A 14,954-nucleotide genomic window follows, 5' to 3' on the forward strand; every position below is an offset into this window, starting at 1 on the left:
AGTGACATGTAGTCGACGTTCACATGATACCACTAGAGGAAAGATGACATACATCTCATCAAAATATCGAACGAATACCAAATTCACATGACTACTTATAGCAAGACTTCTCCCATGTCCTCCGGAACAAACATAACTACTCACAAATCATATTCATGTTCATAATCAGAGGGGTATTAATATGCATAAAGGATCTGAACATATGATCTTCCACCGAATAAACCAACTAGCATCAACTACAAGGAGTAATCAACACTACTAGCAACCCATAGGTGCAATCTGAGGTTTTGAGACAAAGATTGGATACAAGAGATGAACTAGGGTTTGAGATGAGATGGTGCTGGTGAAGATATTGATGGAGATTGACCCCCTCCCGATGAGAAGATCGTTGGTGATGACGATGGTGATGATTTCCCCCTCCGGAGGGAAGTTTCCCCGGCAGAACAGCTCCGCCGGAGCCCTAGATTGGTTCCGCCAAGGTTCCGCCTCGTGGCAGCGGAGTTTCGTCCCGTGAGCTACCTTATGATTTTTTCCTCGATGAAAGACTCCATATAGCCAAAGATGGGCATCAGAGGCTGCTAGGGGGCCCACGAGACAGGGGGCGCGCCCCCCACCCTCGTGGATAGTGAGTGGCCCCCCTCTGGTACTTCTTTTGCCCAATATTTTTTATATATTCTAAAACTTGCTCCGTGATGTTTCAGGACTTTTGGAGTTGTGCAGAATAGGTCTCCAATATTTGCTCCTTTTCCAACCCAGAATTCCAGCTGTCGGCATTCTCCCTCTTCATGTAAACCTTATAAAATAAGAAAGAATAGGCATAAGTATTGTGACCTAATGTGTAATAACAGCCCATAATGCAATTAATATCGATATAAAAGCATGCTGCAAAGTGGACGTATCAGTTACCTAAGTAAGTTTTCATTTTCTTTGGACGTAAATTTCATTTTCCATTTTTCGAGTGCCCAAAATGAGTTTTTTGTGAAGGACCTACCATATATTTGTGGCAAAATTGTACCAAATCAATTCTCTAAAATTATAGGCTATATTTAATGCACAATTGACCAAATGGTTGGGAATCAAAAGTTTTGATCCACCTCTCGTGAAAAAGACAAATTTCCACTGATTTAGTGGGAAGCGGGTAAAATTTGAACTGCAGCGGCCTCATAGTTTTCTATTTATTTTTTCCAAAAATCATTTCTAGGTACATAAGTATCTATTTAATCAGAGAAACAAAAAAATCCCAAGATTCAACCACTAGCTAGGAACGACCATCCCCGCCGTTTTGTCCACATTTTGAACGGTCATAAAAAATTCAGAACAAATCAAAAAATTGGAAAACCTTTGCATTGTATCATTATATGTGACCAAGTTACCAGGAAAAATAATAAACTTGTAATATGGCAATTCTTTGAAAAAATGTGTTCTCAGGAATGAGCTATCATGTGTGAAGATTCATGGCTTTCAAGCGAGATGATCAATCTTAATTATGGCCACATTCATGGCATAATTTGTTCAAATGATATCATATTGTGCACAAGGGTGCATCTTGGAATGGCGAACAATGTTTCCTAAGGGAGTTTTCATTTTCTTTTGACAAAAAATCATTTTCCATTTTTCGACTGCCCAAAACGAGTTTTTTTGTGAAGGGCCTAGCATATATTTGTTGAAAAATTGGACCAAATCATTTTTATAAAATTTTAGGCCATATTTAATGCACAATTGATCAAATGGTTGGGTGTCAAAAGTTTTGATCCACCTCTCGTGAAAAAGACAAATTTTCGCCGATTTAGTAGGAAGCGGGTCAAATTTGAACTATATTTGCCTTATAATTTGCTCTTTATTTTTTTCTTCCAAAAATCATTTATAGGTACATAAGTATTTATTTAATCAGAAATACATGGTTTGGTGGCAATACATCGAGGTTTGGACGATAGCCGAGGGCCCCAACTCCAGAGCGCGTAAACTCGCATGCCCGCCATGTGACTGTGGCATTGCCATGCGTTCTGTACGGCATAGGCATGTCTAGTGGGTTTGGCACTCCCCGGGTAGGTGCTAGGAAGAAAATAACAACAGAAGAATCTCACGAGGAGACTGAACTATGCTCAAACATGAATTAGCAGCCAAGTGTTTGATTAGCGGTACGGGAAATGCACATGGCCAATGGGCGTGAGTTTTGGCTGAGGATGATCATCTACTAAGAGGACTGTCTTCACAAATTTTCAACTCAAATGGAGGAACCTAGGTGGCACTTGCTTCACAATGCTCTTCTCTGGACCTAATCTTGGGAAAATTAGTGAGAGGAATTGGATAAATGAAATGAGCTCAAATTTGGTGTAGGTAAGTTACATAGGTATGGTCATGCCCTGGTAATTTTTCAAAAATAATGAAGCAATATATAATATAGTTGCTTCACAAACTGAAAATATGACAAGAATAAAAGATTGGATGATAAGCTCACATGGTTTGTTTGATAGAGATCAAGTTTTGTGGAGAGTGGTTATTCGAGCATATGGAAGATTTGGGAAAATATAAAACCATTTGGATAAGCCTAGCTAGTACTTACTTCACAAAGCTTTTCTCTGAATAGAAACTTTGGAAATTTGCTGAGGAAGATTTACTAGGAAATGGAGCTGAATATTATCATGTGGGAATGACTTGGGTATTGAAGAGTGCCCAAAAAAATTGAGGGTAATAGGAGGGGTATCGATAGCACTTGCTTTGCAATGTGTCAATCTGCCCATAAAATAGAAATTGAACCTGGGCTCACATAGATGATGTGATTGAGCTGCAATTTGGAGGGTGATAATTTGGGCATATAAATGCACTTCATAAATTTCATGCCATTTGGATATATAAAAATGGTATTTCCTTCACAATGCTCTCCACCGAACAGAAAATTGGGAAAATATGAAGGAAAAATGGTTAAATTAAATGAGCTCAAATTTGGTGGAGGGAGGTTCTATGGGCAGGGTCATGTCCTGGTAAATTTTCAGCAATTATAAAGAAATATAAAATATAGTTGCTTCACAAACTGAAAATATTACCAGAAGCAAAGATTGGATGGTGAGCTCTCATTGTTTGTTATATGGGGCTAATTTTTTTTGGAGAGCTATGATATAGGCATATAGAATATGTGGGCAAAATTCAACTCATTAGGATATGCATAGCTAGTACTTCCTTCACAAAGCTTCAAGCTGAACAAAAACTTTGGAAATTTGTCGAGGAAGATTTAATGGGAAAATGGAGCTGAATTTTGTCATGAGGCAATGATTTTGATAGTAAAGATTGCCCAAAAATTTTGAGGGCAATAAAGAATATATAAATAGCACTTCCTTCACAAAATGATGTTCTGAATAGAATAGGAAAATGAATATTGTTGAATTATTTTTGAACTAGGCAATGTAGGTTTTTGACATATTTTACAAAGATATGATCCAAAGAATTTATGATGATTTTTGGGAATTTTGGGAATAACATAAATATAGGTTGCTTCACAACCTCGGGCAAAAATTGACACATGGACATGACACATAGGCAAAACTGATGAGATGCCTCCTAGTCATAGCAACTGACCACAATTTATAAGGTTATGACCATCTATATTGGACGTGATCAGCTAGAAATAAGGCAGCAGACCAGTGTTGTCTGCTTTACGACCATTTTGTGTAAGGAAATTATGACCTTTTTGACCAAAATAGTCGTTATGGTTTAGGTTTTGGAGCCCTTCGACCAGCTTACGACCAATTGGTCTCTAATGGTCATAGATTTACGACCATTTTTTCCAGGGTCACTGACAGAAGGTCACAAGTTGACATATTTCTTGTAGTGGTGCATCACGTCGCGCGCGTCTCGGTCCATCGCCGACACACCCAGCCCATGGACCGCTCTGCCGCCGGGTCTGCTCCTCGAGGTCTCCGGTCGCCTCCGGCATGCCGCCGACCTCGTCCTCTTCCACGCAGCCTGCATGCCGTGGCGTGATGCAGGGACGCTGCATTCTCGCCCTACATGCCTGCCATGGGTTCTCACGTCACGCAACAATGGCCAAATGTTGCACTCCGTCGTCGACTTCAATCGCTTCCTCGAAACGCCCCACCACTATCCTGGTGTCGTTCTCGTGGAGCCACCATGTCACGGTTTTGTCACGGCAGATGTCCTCGTGGAAGGACTTAGTCGTGAGGTCATCACCACTAAGTGAAAGCTTGAACGGGGTTGATCAGAATCGAGAGACAAGGGTTTACCCAGGTTCAGCCCCTCGCGGTGGAGGTAAAAGTCTACTCTTGCTTGATTGATATTGATGATGATGATCTCGATTACAAAGGTGCGACTTGGCTAACCTAATACTCGAGCACTTGTAACTTAGCCCTTTCCGCTTTAGGGGCTGCCCTTTATATACAGGAGGAGGCCCTGGGCTTATAGTAGAGTCCGGGTCTTATTATGATCCGTGACCCAGTATGTCTCCTACTTGTATTGTTCTCTAAGTAAGGAAGCTCCAGGCGGTGACTTGTACTTCTGGGCCATGAGTCAACGTCTTCAAGTACTGGGCCTCGAGCTGACCCACTCTATGAACCGCCCCGCAGGTCTTGAGATCTTGAACGTCATGGCCCATCTTGAGTCTTGATCGTAAGTCGCCACTTGAATGACCCGGCCCATCATGGCGGGTCATATCGTGGGATTATATCCCCAACATTAGCCCCCAGATTGATTTGAATTTATTCATGTCAACCTTCAACCTGATAAACATGGCAAATCGCCTTCCTTTCCTTGAAGTTGCTTCATAGCAGGGTTAATGATTCTGGCTTATGATAATTCACACTTGTTGTTTTTCCATGTCCTTGAATCATGACGTCATTTTCCGGATTTCCAGAAACTCTAGCCTGACATCATAACGAGGGGGGCCCTTTCTCACTTGTACTTCTCCCCTTTGCTTCTTCTTCCTCGCACCCGAGCTCTCCCGCATCTGGAAATGTTGCCGCGTCCGTTCGACCTTGCCGGCCTTCTCACCCAGGACCGCAACGCCACCTAGCCATCGCCGGAGCTGGACCAAAACATTCCGCTGTCTCCTGCCGCAGCTAGGTGCGTCTGTACTTTTTCCTTAGATCCACATTATCCCCTTCATAGTTCGTCGGAGTTTGTCAGCGTTCATTTGCCCTTTACTACCATTGCTGCGTAGATCTAGTTCCCCATGAGCACAATCAAGTTCCCCTCTAAACACAATCCAAACTGGCCTTTGGGTCTCTCCTAACCACTGTAACCCAAAGATTAAGATCGTGGGAGAAACGATTTCGCGGCGGCCTCTCCCAGCAGCTATTGCGGCCGTCATAGCGGGCAATCGCGGCAAATAGCGGAAAAATTTTTGGTGGGAGAGATGATTTTGGAGGGTTTTGCTGATTTTTGAGCTATTTAGAGGTATATGTAGAGGATTTTCGTGGCAGCAGCCATAGCTTAGCGGCGAGGCTCCCGGAAAGCTATAGCGCAGCTATCGCGGCTATTTCGCGGACTATTTTAATCTATGCTGTAACCTGGCGTCTCCATGGGCTTCGTAGTCTCGTGACCCCCTTAATCAAGTTGGGCCTGTGAGCCCACCAAAGCCCACGAAGACCCAGCGAAGAAGACCCACAAGCAAACCTCCTCGCTCCCACACCGTCTTCTTCCCCCTCTTCCTCCTCCTCAATGGCGCCTCCCGCCGACGGGGACACCCCACCACCTGCTCCGGCGGCCGCAGAGAGCAGCGCCAGCACCGAGGAGGAGTCGCGGTGGCTCGCAGCCCTCTCCGAACCCGAGCTCGTCGGTGACGCCGCCCCTTTCCCGGCTCTTAATTTCTCGCCCTTACCACAGGTTTTTAATGGTGCCGCGGTGGTGGTGGTGGTGGTGCAGGATTTGCTCATCAGCCTGAAGATGCTGGCCGTGAAGCGGGCGGAGACGGCCGGCCGCTCCCACCTCGCCGACGCCTTCGATCTGCGCACCCTGCGGGCCCTCGGTACCACCTCAACTGCCTGCTTCTATTGCTCCACCTCAACAATCAGAGAAAAATCTGTGCTAATGACGTGCTCAAAGTTAGTTAGTTTGTTGCCACGTTTCTGTTATTCACAGTGCTCTGAATTTGTGTGCCAAAGGGGCAGATTTTAAGCACAGATACGAATTCATTGCATAGGACATTTTTCCTGATTCAGAGTTGCAGTATATAATGGTCTTCAGACAAATGCAGCTTAACCAAATATTTATGCACCCATGTGTCCTGCCTCATGACCAAATTGATAGCTACTCGGTCTTTAGGCTGACTTGGCACAAAAATACGATTTTACTAGTAGTTCTTACTTCATCTGTGAGTGTATGACGAAAGATGTAGCCGCTCTCACCCTTCCTGAATACTAGTAGCTGTTTGCTCAATGCCTTCCTTCACATGCATGTATGGTGCATCGATCACTTTGCTGAAAAAGAACATGCTTGTGCTTGTGCTCTGCTTTCCCAGGTGTTGTTTTGCTGGAAGATTTCAAACAACGGCTAAGAGAAGAAACCTCACTCAATGCAACCGGTCTTGATAAACTTGCGCTGTCGAGGGATCCTGATGCGGATTGTAGCATCAGTGGTACTAGTAGTGATTCCGAGGTGTTCAGGCGGCGCAGCAAAGATCAGCCAATAAAGCCAAGCGGTGTCAAGAGGAAACGAAAGCAGACGCATGATGGGTAAGTCATTTGAGTTAAATTTAAGTTACATTTAGCTCATACTGATTGATTATGCACAGTTACATCTTGTGCTCAAACTTGCTCTATGTTTTCGGAACTTTGCTTCTCTTTTCGAGTTTCCTTACGATGCAGTTATGGTGTGTTTGTGTAACAAGAGGCGAAGAGCTCCACTAGCAGATATGTAGATGCCCCTTAAGTCGTTCAAAGTTTTATTTTTTGTTGAATGGATGTGACCAGGCTCACTGATGAAAGGTATTACAATTGTCATCCTGCATCATGTGGAAGCCTCCTTATGTGCACCTAGTCCACCTTAATTGTTGGCTGTTCTGGGTGTCCGTTGCTCACTTCAACTTTTGCATCTATTCCTGGGAGCTCGTAGCTTGCCAGATAAACAGGTGATTATACCCACCATGCTCTGGCTTTGGGACGAATTTGTCCAAAGTATAACAGTTTTGTCTGACAATTCTATGGTTGTAAAGGTACCAAGAATATACAGAGCTAATTGTTGCAATGATGTGTTTTCCACCGGCCTTTATCTAGTGAAAGACATTCATTCCTGGAACTCATAGGTGCAACATTTTGTGGCTTTGAGGAGAACTTGCCTCGGGAATTAGGATGTCCCAAAGCACAACAGTTGTGTCTGACAATGTGTATGTACAGATACCAAGTGCAGTTTACTGAATATGAATTTAATTGGTGTGCCTTCAGTTCGAGACTGCAACTCATGGCATGATGAATTTTCTATCAGGTAGGGCAAATCAAGCCCATCAATTAGGCAGAAAGACGGTTTAAATAAAAGGCAATTAATTAAGCGCTTAGGCAGAAGGACTGGCTGCTGGATTAATGAATCACGAGTTCTGTTTCTATATCATCATCAAACCAAACCATGATAGCAAACACAAGGACTGCACTTCCAATCTTGTGCTCCCCCACACGTCAAACGCACAAGTTAAAAAGGGATCGCACTTCCTTATCATCAGACCAAACCACGATACCGAAACAAAGGATCGCTCCTCCCATTCTTGCTAAACAACAGTGTCAAAGGTTCAGTTGCTAGTCCACTCCCTCACATCACAGGCCACAACTAATTCATATGGCTTCCTTTCTTACCCACCATTTTGGGCAAATCAGAAGAAGTGTCTAAAAAACTAAATCCATGCAGTTACTGACGGCGACGATGGATATGTGTGCACGTCACAGCGAAGAAGCTGTTGTTGGAGTCATCATGCCCAGCGCCTTGAGGATGAATGCGTAGGTGAAGGCGTCTTCTCGCAACTTCTCAAACCTGCAAGTTAAAACAACGATAGTCAGGCAGGAAAAGCAAAAAAGTTATTTGTTCCTTTTTGGCACTACAGCATGCCATGTAAGAAAGGAAAAAATCAAGCACAAAGAAGTAATGTATCCTTTGCTATTTATTTACCTCCCCGACTTGGAGAAGTGCCCAGCGCCGAGCTCGCACTTGAACAGCAGGAGGTTGTCGTCTGTCTTCAGCTCCCTCAGCTTCGCCACGAACTTAGCAGGCTCCGAGTACATCACGCGAGGATCTGTTTGTCACGGAGTAGTTAGCTGTGAGTATAATCTGGTGTAACGGCTAATGGTAGCCAATGGAAACTCAGAATCCAAGGGCCATACCATTTAAGCCAGCAGTGACGAGAATGTGGGGATAGTCTTGTGCTTTTACCTGCAGCAGATGGACAGACATCTCAGGTAAATACATTTCGGCAGCCAGCCTCGATACCATGCGGGGCAAGAAAACACATATATCACAAAATAAAGATCAGCACTTACGTTATCAACAGGAGAATAAGATTTCATGTAATAGTAGTATTCTTCTTTCCTTGGATCACCCCACTCCTGAATCAAGGGCAAAAAGGATGTGTTGGTGATAGCAGAAACAAAACTGCAGGTGCGCAATGCAATGAAAGTTGATACCTAGAACAAATACTCCCTCCGTAATATAATATAAGACGTTTCTTGACATTGTCGTTGTGTCAAAAAACGTCTTATATTAAGTTACAGAGGGAGTGCATAACAAGACTAAAGCACGTGCATGGCCAATGGGCATGCACAGATTACATACAGGGCAGATTATTCGCTTCCTATTTATTTTTATTTTTTTATCATAAGGATATAAATGGCATAAAAACTAGATACATTCAGATTATGTAAAAAGGAATTTGATGACATATATATTATAGTATGGCAATCATTTCCTAGTCTTAGACATGCCTGCCAACAAGCCTGGTTTGCATCAAAGGCCAAGCTAACCTATGTCTAACTGAAGCAAGTGTACGAAGTGACAATATGACAGTAAACCATGAAAACAAAATTAAGTAAAATATAGGAGATTAATACCTCCCATTCAGCTGTAGTCAACGGGATAGTTGGGTCAAGCATAGTCGTGAGAACATCGACGAAAGGCACCCCAGCAACAGCTGCCTTGAATAAGTCAGGCCTCATATTTAGGACAGCACCCATCAGTAGACCACCTGCACTTCTCCCGTTGATGCAAAACTTTTCCTTCGTACAGTACTTGTTTTCTATCAAGTGCTCAGCACAGGCAATGAAATCAGTGAAAGTGTTTTTCTTCTTCAGCAGCTTCCCATCTTCATACCAATTCCGGCCCATTTCACCACCTCCGCGGATATGAGCTATCACGTATATAAAACCCCTGTCCACCAGAGAGAACCTAGATCCCCTGAAAGTCGGATCTATGCATATCTGTTGCCACAAGGAATGTGTAAGCAGTGAGCATGGTTAGAAGCAGCACAACACACTAATTGCTAAAGGCTGAAATGTGTTGATAGTCTCAGTTATATGGCAATTTTTACATGAGTTAAAAGGAAAACATTGTTTTTGTCGTTGTTCAGCAGACTTTACCAAACATACAATGACCGAAACCAGTAATATCAGAGAGGCAAAAAAATTCCCTGTTTAGGCTCTCTTTTCAAGGATGTGTCACCCTATTTTCTTGCATATCAAGATTGTAGAAACTTGCTATTTACAGAAGATAATAAATTATAGAGTCCATACCTCATACGAGCCATATCCATATAGCAGCATGGGGTCTGAGCCATCAAGCTTCACCATATCTTTTCTGTAAAGAAGAGACATGGGGATCTGAGTTCCATCAGAAGCAGCAGCCCATTTCCTCTCTGTTACATAGTTTGACACATCAAATCCACCTAAAACCTGAGAAAATCAAAAGCTCAAATCAACATGGGTTCATAAGAGTTCTTTCTACTGAAATTTGTGAATAAATTAACACATTTGTTAGAATGAAGCAGACACCAAAATGTAGATTGACCTAGACCATTTGCAGGAGCACAAGAGGACAATGCTTGCATCATGACTTAAAAAAAAACAAATCACCGATTATTTAGTGTCTCTTATGATTATTTCACCTTCTTTCTAAAAATACATGTCATTGTTGTTTATATATACAGTAAAAATGACATGTGGAATCAGACAGAGTATTAGGCTTGTATAAAACAAAGCAAGTGCAAAGTTCTTCTGTTCTAATACTGAACCATACTGTCAGAATAATCTAACAAATTAAGGAGAGCAAGAATCAAACAAGAAGTAATCAAGTGATTTCCCACTCTGGAAATTCTGATGTTCATTGTGTTTGGTTGCCAGGTAAGAGGGGGGGGGGTCCTAAGCAGGTGCACGGTTTGTTACCATGGCACTAGTAGTGTTAAACATAGGTACATCAAAGCTAAATGGTGCAGGTGATAACTTACAGTGTCAATTTTCTTCAATACCGACACCCCCGTATCCATGTCATAGTCAAAGATAGAGGGTGGCGTCCTCATTGAGCTATAATAAAAGCGAACAACATTTGAATGGAACTGTGATGGCTCAGGTTCCACTGCATATGCTGGATCAATAAAATCAATTGCCCGTCCTCCCTGAAGTTGCCCAACTGCCTCTCCAGTGGCTGGTAAGCGATAGACAGTTGTTTTTGGTAGACCATTCTCACGCTCGTATACAGCAATGTGATTCTCAAAGAGTTGGACATCCTGAATTTTCACACTGCAAGGAGTTTCAAGTATTTAAACAATAATGCTACTTCATGTTGTTAATGGGCATTACAGCAGCCCTAACACATAGTACATCCATTGATAAGAAAAGCAAGTCACAGTCAATTAAATTTGCAACAAACAACTTTAACTGATAGGTGTGTGCAGTTTTCAGTTTGATACATATAGTACATGACTATCCTAGTATAATCTAAACACCATACTTAACCACAGATATTTTCGGTATATTACAAAAAACCCTGGAGTGTCATTTTCATGGCATCAAGCTTCTGACCTGCTTTGTAACTGTAAGAAACAAAAGCTAGGAAGCAGATGTAGCCAAATCTAGAACGCTGTACTGTCATCATACCAATGATCCATATGCCCGAGATTATGACAAGATGCAAAGAGTAACAGGTTTGTGCCCAAAAGTTTGAAGACATCAGTAAGAACTGAGAACAGGTCCATTAGCTATCCAATAGATAAAATGTGGTTGATTACGTACAGAAGCAAGATCTGAAAAACAAAGTACAACCAAGATCCTCAGACCTGTTAGCCAGAACTAACTCCACAGTGAAATTTCATGCTCGAGTCTGGAACTACAAAATGTTAACGTGAAGGTTTCTAGAAATAACATTGATGAGCTACAAACAATGTCTTCTATTTTAGAACAATGTCCAAGCTAAAAAATATCATGCTTTTTCTATTACCGTTTCTATATCCTTGGAGTAGGTATATCACAAATAAATACAATAATACAAATAATATTACATCGAGGATGGTGTTTAAAAAACAATTGTGTACTGTCTAGTGTCTACCAGCATACGATCCATCAACCACAAGACTGACTGACCTTCCAAACATAAATTAGTACAATGAAGTTTATTATTACCTTTCTCTATGCGGTAGCAAGACAGTAGTCTCGGCTACATTATTCAAAGGGCAAGCAACCAATTCGGAGTTGTAGAATTCTTCGCTTCTCCTTGTAATATAGAAATGGTCTCCACGGTGACTTGCTGTTGTATCGATGCCATCTACACGAGGTGTCAAAACTGCGAGCTCCTTGCTCTGACTGGGTATGTCTAGGTAAAATATAAAACTTGTATTTTTGCTTCCAGATCCAACAAATAAATACTTTTTGCTTTCGGAAGCATGAAGACCAAGTGAAAATGTGTCATCCTTTTCATGATACAGGCATGTATCATCCGATTGATCAGATCCTAACTTGTGTAACCACACCTGCAAAAGCCCATAAAAGGTAAAGACTCAATAAACTATTACAAACACTGGTAAACACAAAACTTGCTACTGCAATATCAAATTATAAAACATATATGGGCCAAAGGATAACTGAATACTTATTCTTGAACCACAGATGAGGAATTCAAGTTACTTTTTTCCCTTTACAAGAAATTAACATTAAAAGAATTGTATGCAGGGCACAACACCCTGAACAGCATTGCAACCATTGACCAATAGAGCAATCGCAGTACGTAAATCACAACATCATTATTTTGTTCTTTTGTCTAGTGTGTATGCAGCTTACTAGCATAGATGAGGATAAATTTCGTGTAGGAGTAAGAAGAAGAGTTAACATACTTTATCTGGTCGAAGAATGTTGTCCATTGTTATGTAAACAAGGTTGTCATCACCAGCCCACTCGATGTCACAAGTAATTGCTTTAAGTGGTTGCCCAACATACTGTCCACTCTCCGCATCAATGACAAAAACAGTGTAGATTTCATCACCCTTAGTGTCCTCTGCATAAGCAACTAGCTTACCACTGGGACTGACCTGAAATGTGAAGCATCCAAGTGGGACATTAATTAACAAACAAACATACACACATGGAGAAGAGGACATGGATCCACAAGCATACCTTGAAAGCCCCAATGCTGTAGTAGTCATGGCCCTCAGCCTTCAAATTCTCGTCCAGAATAATATGCTCAGCAGGCGCATCAGGACCTGTGGGCATCTCGTCGTGGACCGTAACAGGGCCATCGGTCAGCACAAGACGCCTGCAGCGTTGTGCATACTCCTTGCCGGTCAATGTTCTTTTGTAGTAGTAATACTGCCCCTTGCGCAGAGGCGCGTCTATATCGTCCTCCTTGATCCTCCCTCGGATCTCAGCGAATATTTCATCCTCAAGTTGTTTGGTATCTGGAGGGAATAAAATAGGAGTTAAACCAAAATGCAGCACACCATGCCAAGACCAAAAATTACTTCAGCAGATACGTTCTAGTCTGAGATACAGCTCTAATTCTTTAAGTACGTTGACCATGATCCACACTAGGAGGCACATACTATAACTTGTAACAAAGGTGTTCAAGTCAACGAGTCATTCTGGGGTAGCGACTCTTGACGAGTCGTGCCTTGCCGATCGACTAGTCTCCGAGGTGTTTGAGTCGACTTCCAGTTACAACTCATCGACCAGTCGTTCGACTCGAAAACAGTGCTTGTAACCTAATAACATTACAACCAGCGGCGAGGCATAAGCGGAGGAATTCTACTAGCAATCAAGCTGAACGGACCAATAATCAGGTAAATTCCGCTGATCCTCTACTAACAACGCTGATTGATCTAGCAATGACTGCAATTACAGTGTCATGGCACACTGCTAGGTGATGTACTAGGTGAAGCTAGCCACACTAGAGCAATCTGGTCCACTCAGATCCCCTGGTAGCACTAACGAAGCAACGGCAGATACAGCGTAGCAGTAGTTACGCTGGCGGATCGAAGCCGAGCCACCGAGCGCCAGGCGCGGCATCTTCTAATCTAACCTAGGGGAGAAGGGCAAGCGAGCGAGCGGGCTGCTGATCTGACTGACCGGACATGAGGGCGGCGGTGTAGTCGTTCTCGGCGCGGAGGTGGGCGAGGACGTCCGGGTCGGCGCGCGCGTCGTCGCGGAGCCAGTAGTAGTCGTCCACGCGCACGTCCCCGTGCTCCGCCAGCTTCCGCGGCACCTTCCTGGCCACCGGCGGCGCGGCCATCGCGGCGGAGGAGGAGACGGCCGAGGCGGAGGGGCGCAGGGAGGAGAGGGGGAGGAGGAGAAGGGCGCGGCGGCGGGAGAGGCAGCGGCAGGAGGAGTGGGGCCGGAGCGGCGGGATCGAGGGGAGAGGGAGGGGGAGGCGGGGGAGAGTGGAGCCGACGGCGAGGCCGATGCGGAGGAGCATCGTTTATTTATTCGTCGGTTGCCAATGGCGATGATGACGATGGTGGGCTTCCCTCCGCCGCACGATTTGGGTGTTTGGGTGGCTTGGATTGGATTGGATACGGGTATATGGTGCATGGGGGTTTTCGATTTCGAATTGTGCGGCTTGAATTTGAACAAATCGTGGCCAAGAATTCAGAGAAATCCTTCTGAATTTCCCGGTCCCAGTAAGGGCATTTAGATCGGAAAAGCTATTCTAAAGAAATGTAGAAACAATAGAGGTAGGATACAAATGGACTATGGCGGGCTACGGATGAAATTAGCCCCCCCCCCCCCACCACCCACCCAGCACACATAGCTCCGCCACTGCAAATGGAGGTGTAAAGTGGAGTGCTGGAAGCCATCTATTTATCATTACTTTTATAAAAATTTAGATGTTTGTGGGGAAATAGAAAGACACGGACGACGCGTTTGGTTCGTGAGATTTTCGTTTTCTCGCGTACACACCAGACTAACGATTACATCACCTGCGTTTGTTTCGGCCGTGTTGGTTTCAGTTACCTTGTAATTGCAAATCGTCCTTCACAAAAAATGAGAACACCCAATACAGGCTGGTATCGATAACACCGCTCGTCCTAATCATTTTCTTCACCACGAGGACCAACCAGCAGCGGTCGTTTCTTGACCACGAGGACCAAGCAGCAAAGGTCGCTTCCTTGACCATGAGTACTAAGCAGCAGCGGAGCAGTACCATCACCACCGCCGCCAACCTCCATTCGCCTCCGTTACCGTGAGCAGTAGCATTGTTGTGAACGGCTGATAATCTCAATCTCCATCACTAGCCATCCCCAGCAGCCGTCTGTCCTCCAATCCTCCGACATCTTCTACAAGGGCAGCGACGGTACTCCACGGCTTCTTATTCCCTTGCATGAACCAAACCAGAGGCGGAGGACGGAAAAATTTTAAGGTGGGGCGAACTCTTTAATAAAAAAAATTGATGCAAAGTTGTAATAGTCAATACACACTAACAATGCACATTAATTTTTTTCATGTGATCCTCAACAGAATAACCAAGGACAATGAATGTAAAAATGTTTA

At 43.6% G+C, this 14,954-nt stretch overlaps 2 protein-coding genes across 3 annotated transcripts; one reads left to right on the top strand and one right to left on the bottom strand.

Annotated features, from left to right (window-relative positions):
* Window positions 1–5,616: 5,616 nt before the first annotated feature.
* On the top strand, window positions 5,617–7,396 carry LOC125523640 (uncharacterized). 2 transcript variants are annotated; one of them, XR_015610453.1, is made up of 5 exons: window positions 5,617–5,784; window positions 5,875–5,977; window positions 6,470–6,683; window positions 6,921–7,078; window positions 7,163–7,396. XR_015610453.1 is itself a non-coding variant. In XM_087534842.1 (4 exons), the coding sequence occupies exons 1-4, from the start codon at window positions 5,671–5,673 to the stop codon at window positions 6,985–6,987; spliced, it is 498 nt and encodes a 165-aa protein (XP_087390968.1). In that variant the 5' UTR covers window positions 5,617–5,670; the 3' UTR covers window positions 6,988–7,396. The 2 variants fall into 2 exon arrangements, 1 of the variants encoding a protein (XP_087390968.1); XM_087534842.1 differs by having other exon boundaries at window positions 6,921–7,396.
* A 236-nt stretch (window positions 7,397–7,632) lies between these two features.
* Window positions 7,633–13,917, bottom strand: LOC125529987 (uncharacterized). Its single transcript, XM_048694402.2, has 11 exons — window positions 13,533–13,917; window positions 12,585–12,865; window positions 12,305–12,499; window positions 11,598–11,944; window positions 10,427–10,718; window positions 9,717–9,875; window positions 9,039–9,404; window positions 8,472–8,537; window positions 8,316–8,364; window positions 8,104–8,227; window positions 7,633–7,968 (listed from the first exon to the last, which is right to left on the bottom strand). Exons 1-11 carry the CDS (start codon window positions 13,876–13,878, stop codon window positions 7,878–7,880), a joined length of 2,316 nt encoding a protein of 771 aa, XP_048550359.1. The 5' UTR covers window positions 13,879–13,917; the 3' UTR covers window positions 7,633–7,877.
* Window positions 13,918–14,954: the final 1,037 nt, after the last annotated feature.

The sequence above is a fragment of the Triticum urartu genome, chromosome 7A (assembly GCF_056163025.1).
Source record: "Triticum urartu cultivar PI428250 chromosome 7A, HENAU_Tu73, whole genome shotgun sequence".
Taxonomy (NCBI): Eukaryota; Viridiplantae; Streptophyta; class Magnoliopsida; order Poales; family Poaceae; genus Triticum; species Triticum urartu.

Bases quoted from the DNA above. Each gene is read 5' to 3' on its own strand.
- LOC125529987 (XM_048694402.2), bottom strand. From the start codon at position 13,878: ATGCTCCTCCGCATCGGCCTCGCCGTCGGCTCCACTCTCCCCCGCCTC. The intron at 12,500-12,584 runs GTATGCTTGTGG...TTCACATTTCAG, and splicing joins ACAGCATTGGGGCTTTCAAG to GTCAGTCCCAGTGGTAAGCT. The intron at 7,969-8,103 runs GTAAATAAATAG...TTTAACTTGCAG, and splicing joins CACTTCTCCAAGTCGGGGAG to GTTTGAGAAGTTGCGAGAAG.
- LOC125523640 (XM_087534842.1), top strand. From the start codon at position 5,671: ATGGCGCCTCCCGCCGACGGGGACACCCCACCACCTGCTCCGGCGGCC. The intron at 5,785-5,874 runs GTCGGTGACGCC...GTGGTGGTGCAG, and splicing joins CCCTCTCCGAACCCGAGCTC to GATTTGCTCATCAGCCTGAA. The intron at 5,978-6,469 runs GTACCACCTCAA...CTGCTTTCCCAG, and splicing joins GCGCACCCTGCGGGCCCTCG to GTGTTGTTTTGCTGGAAGAT.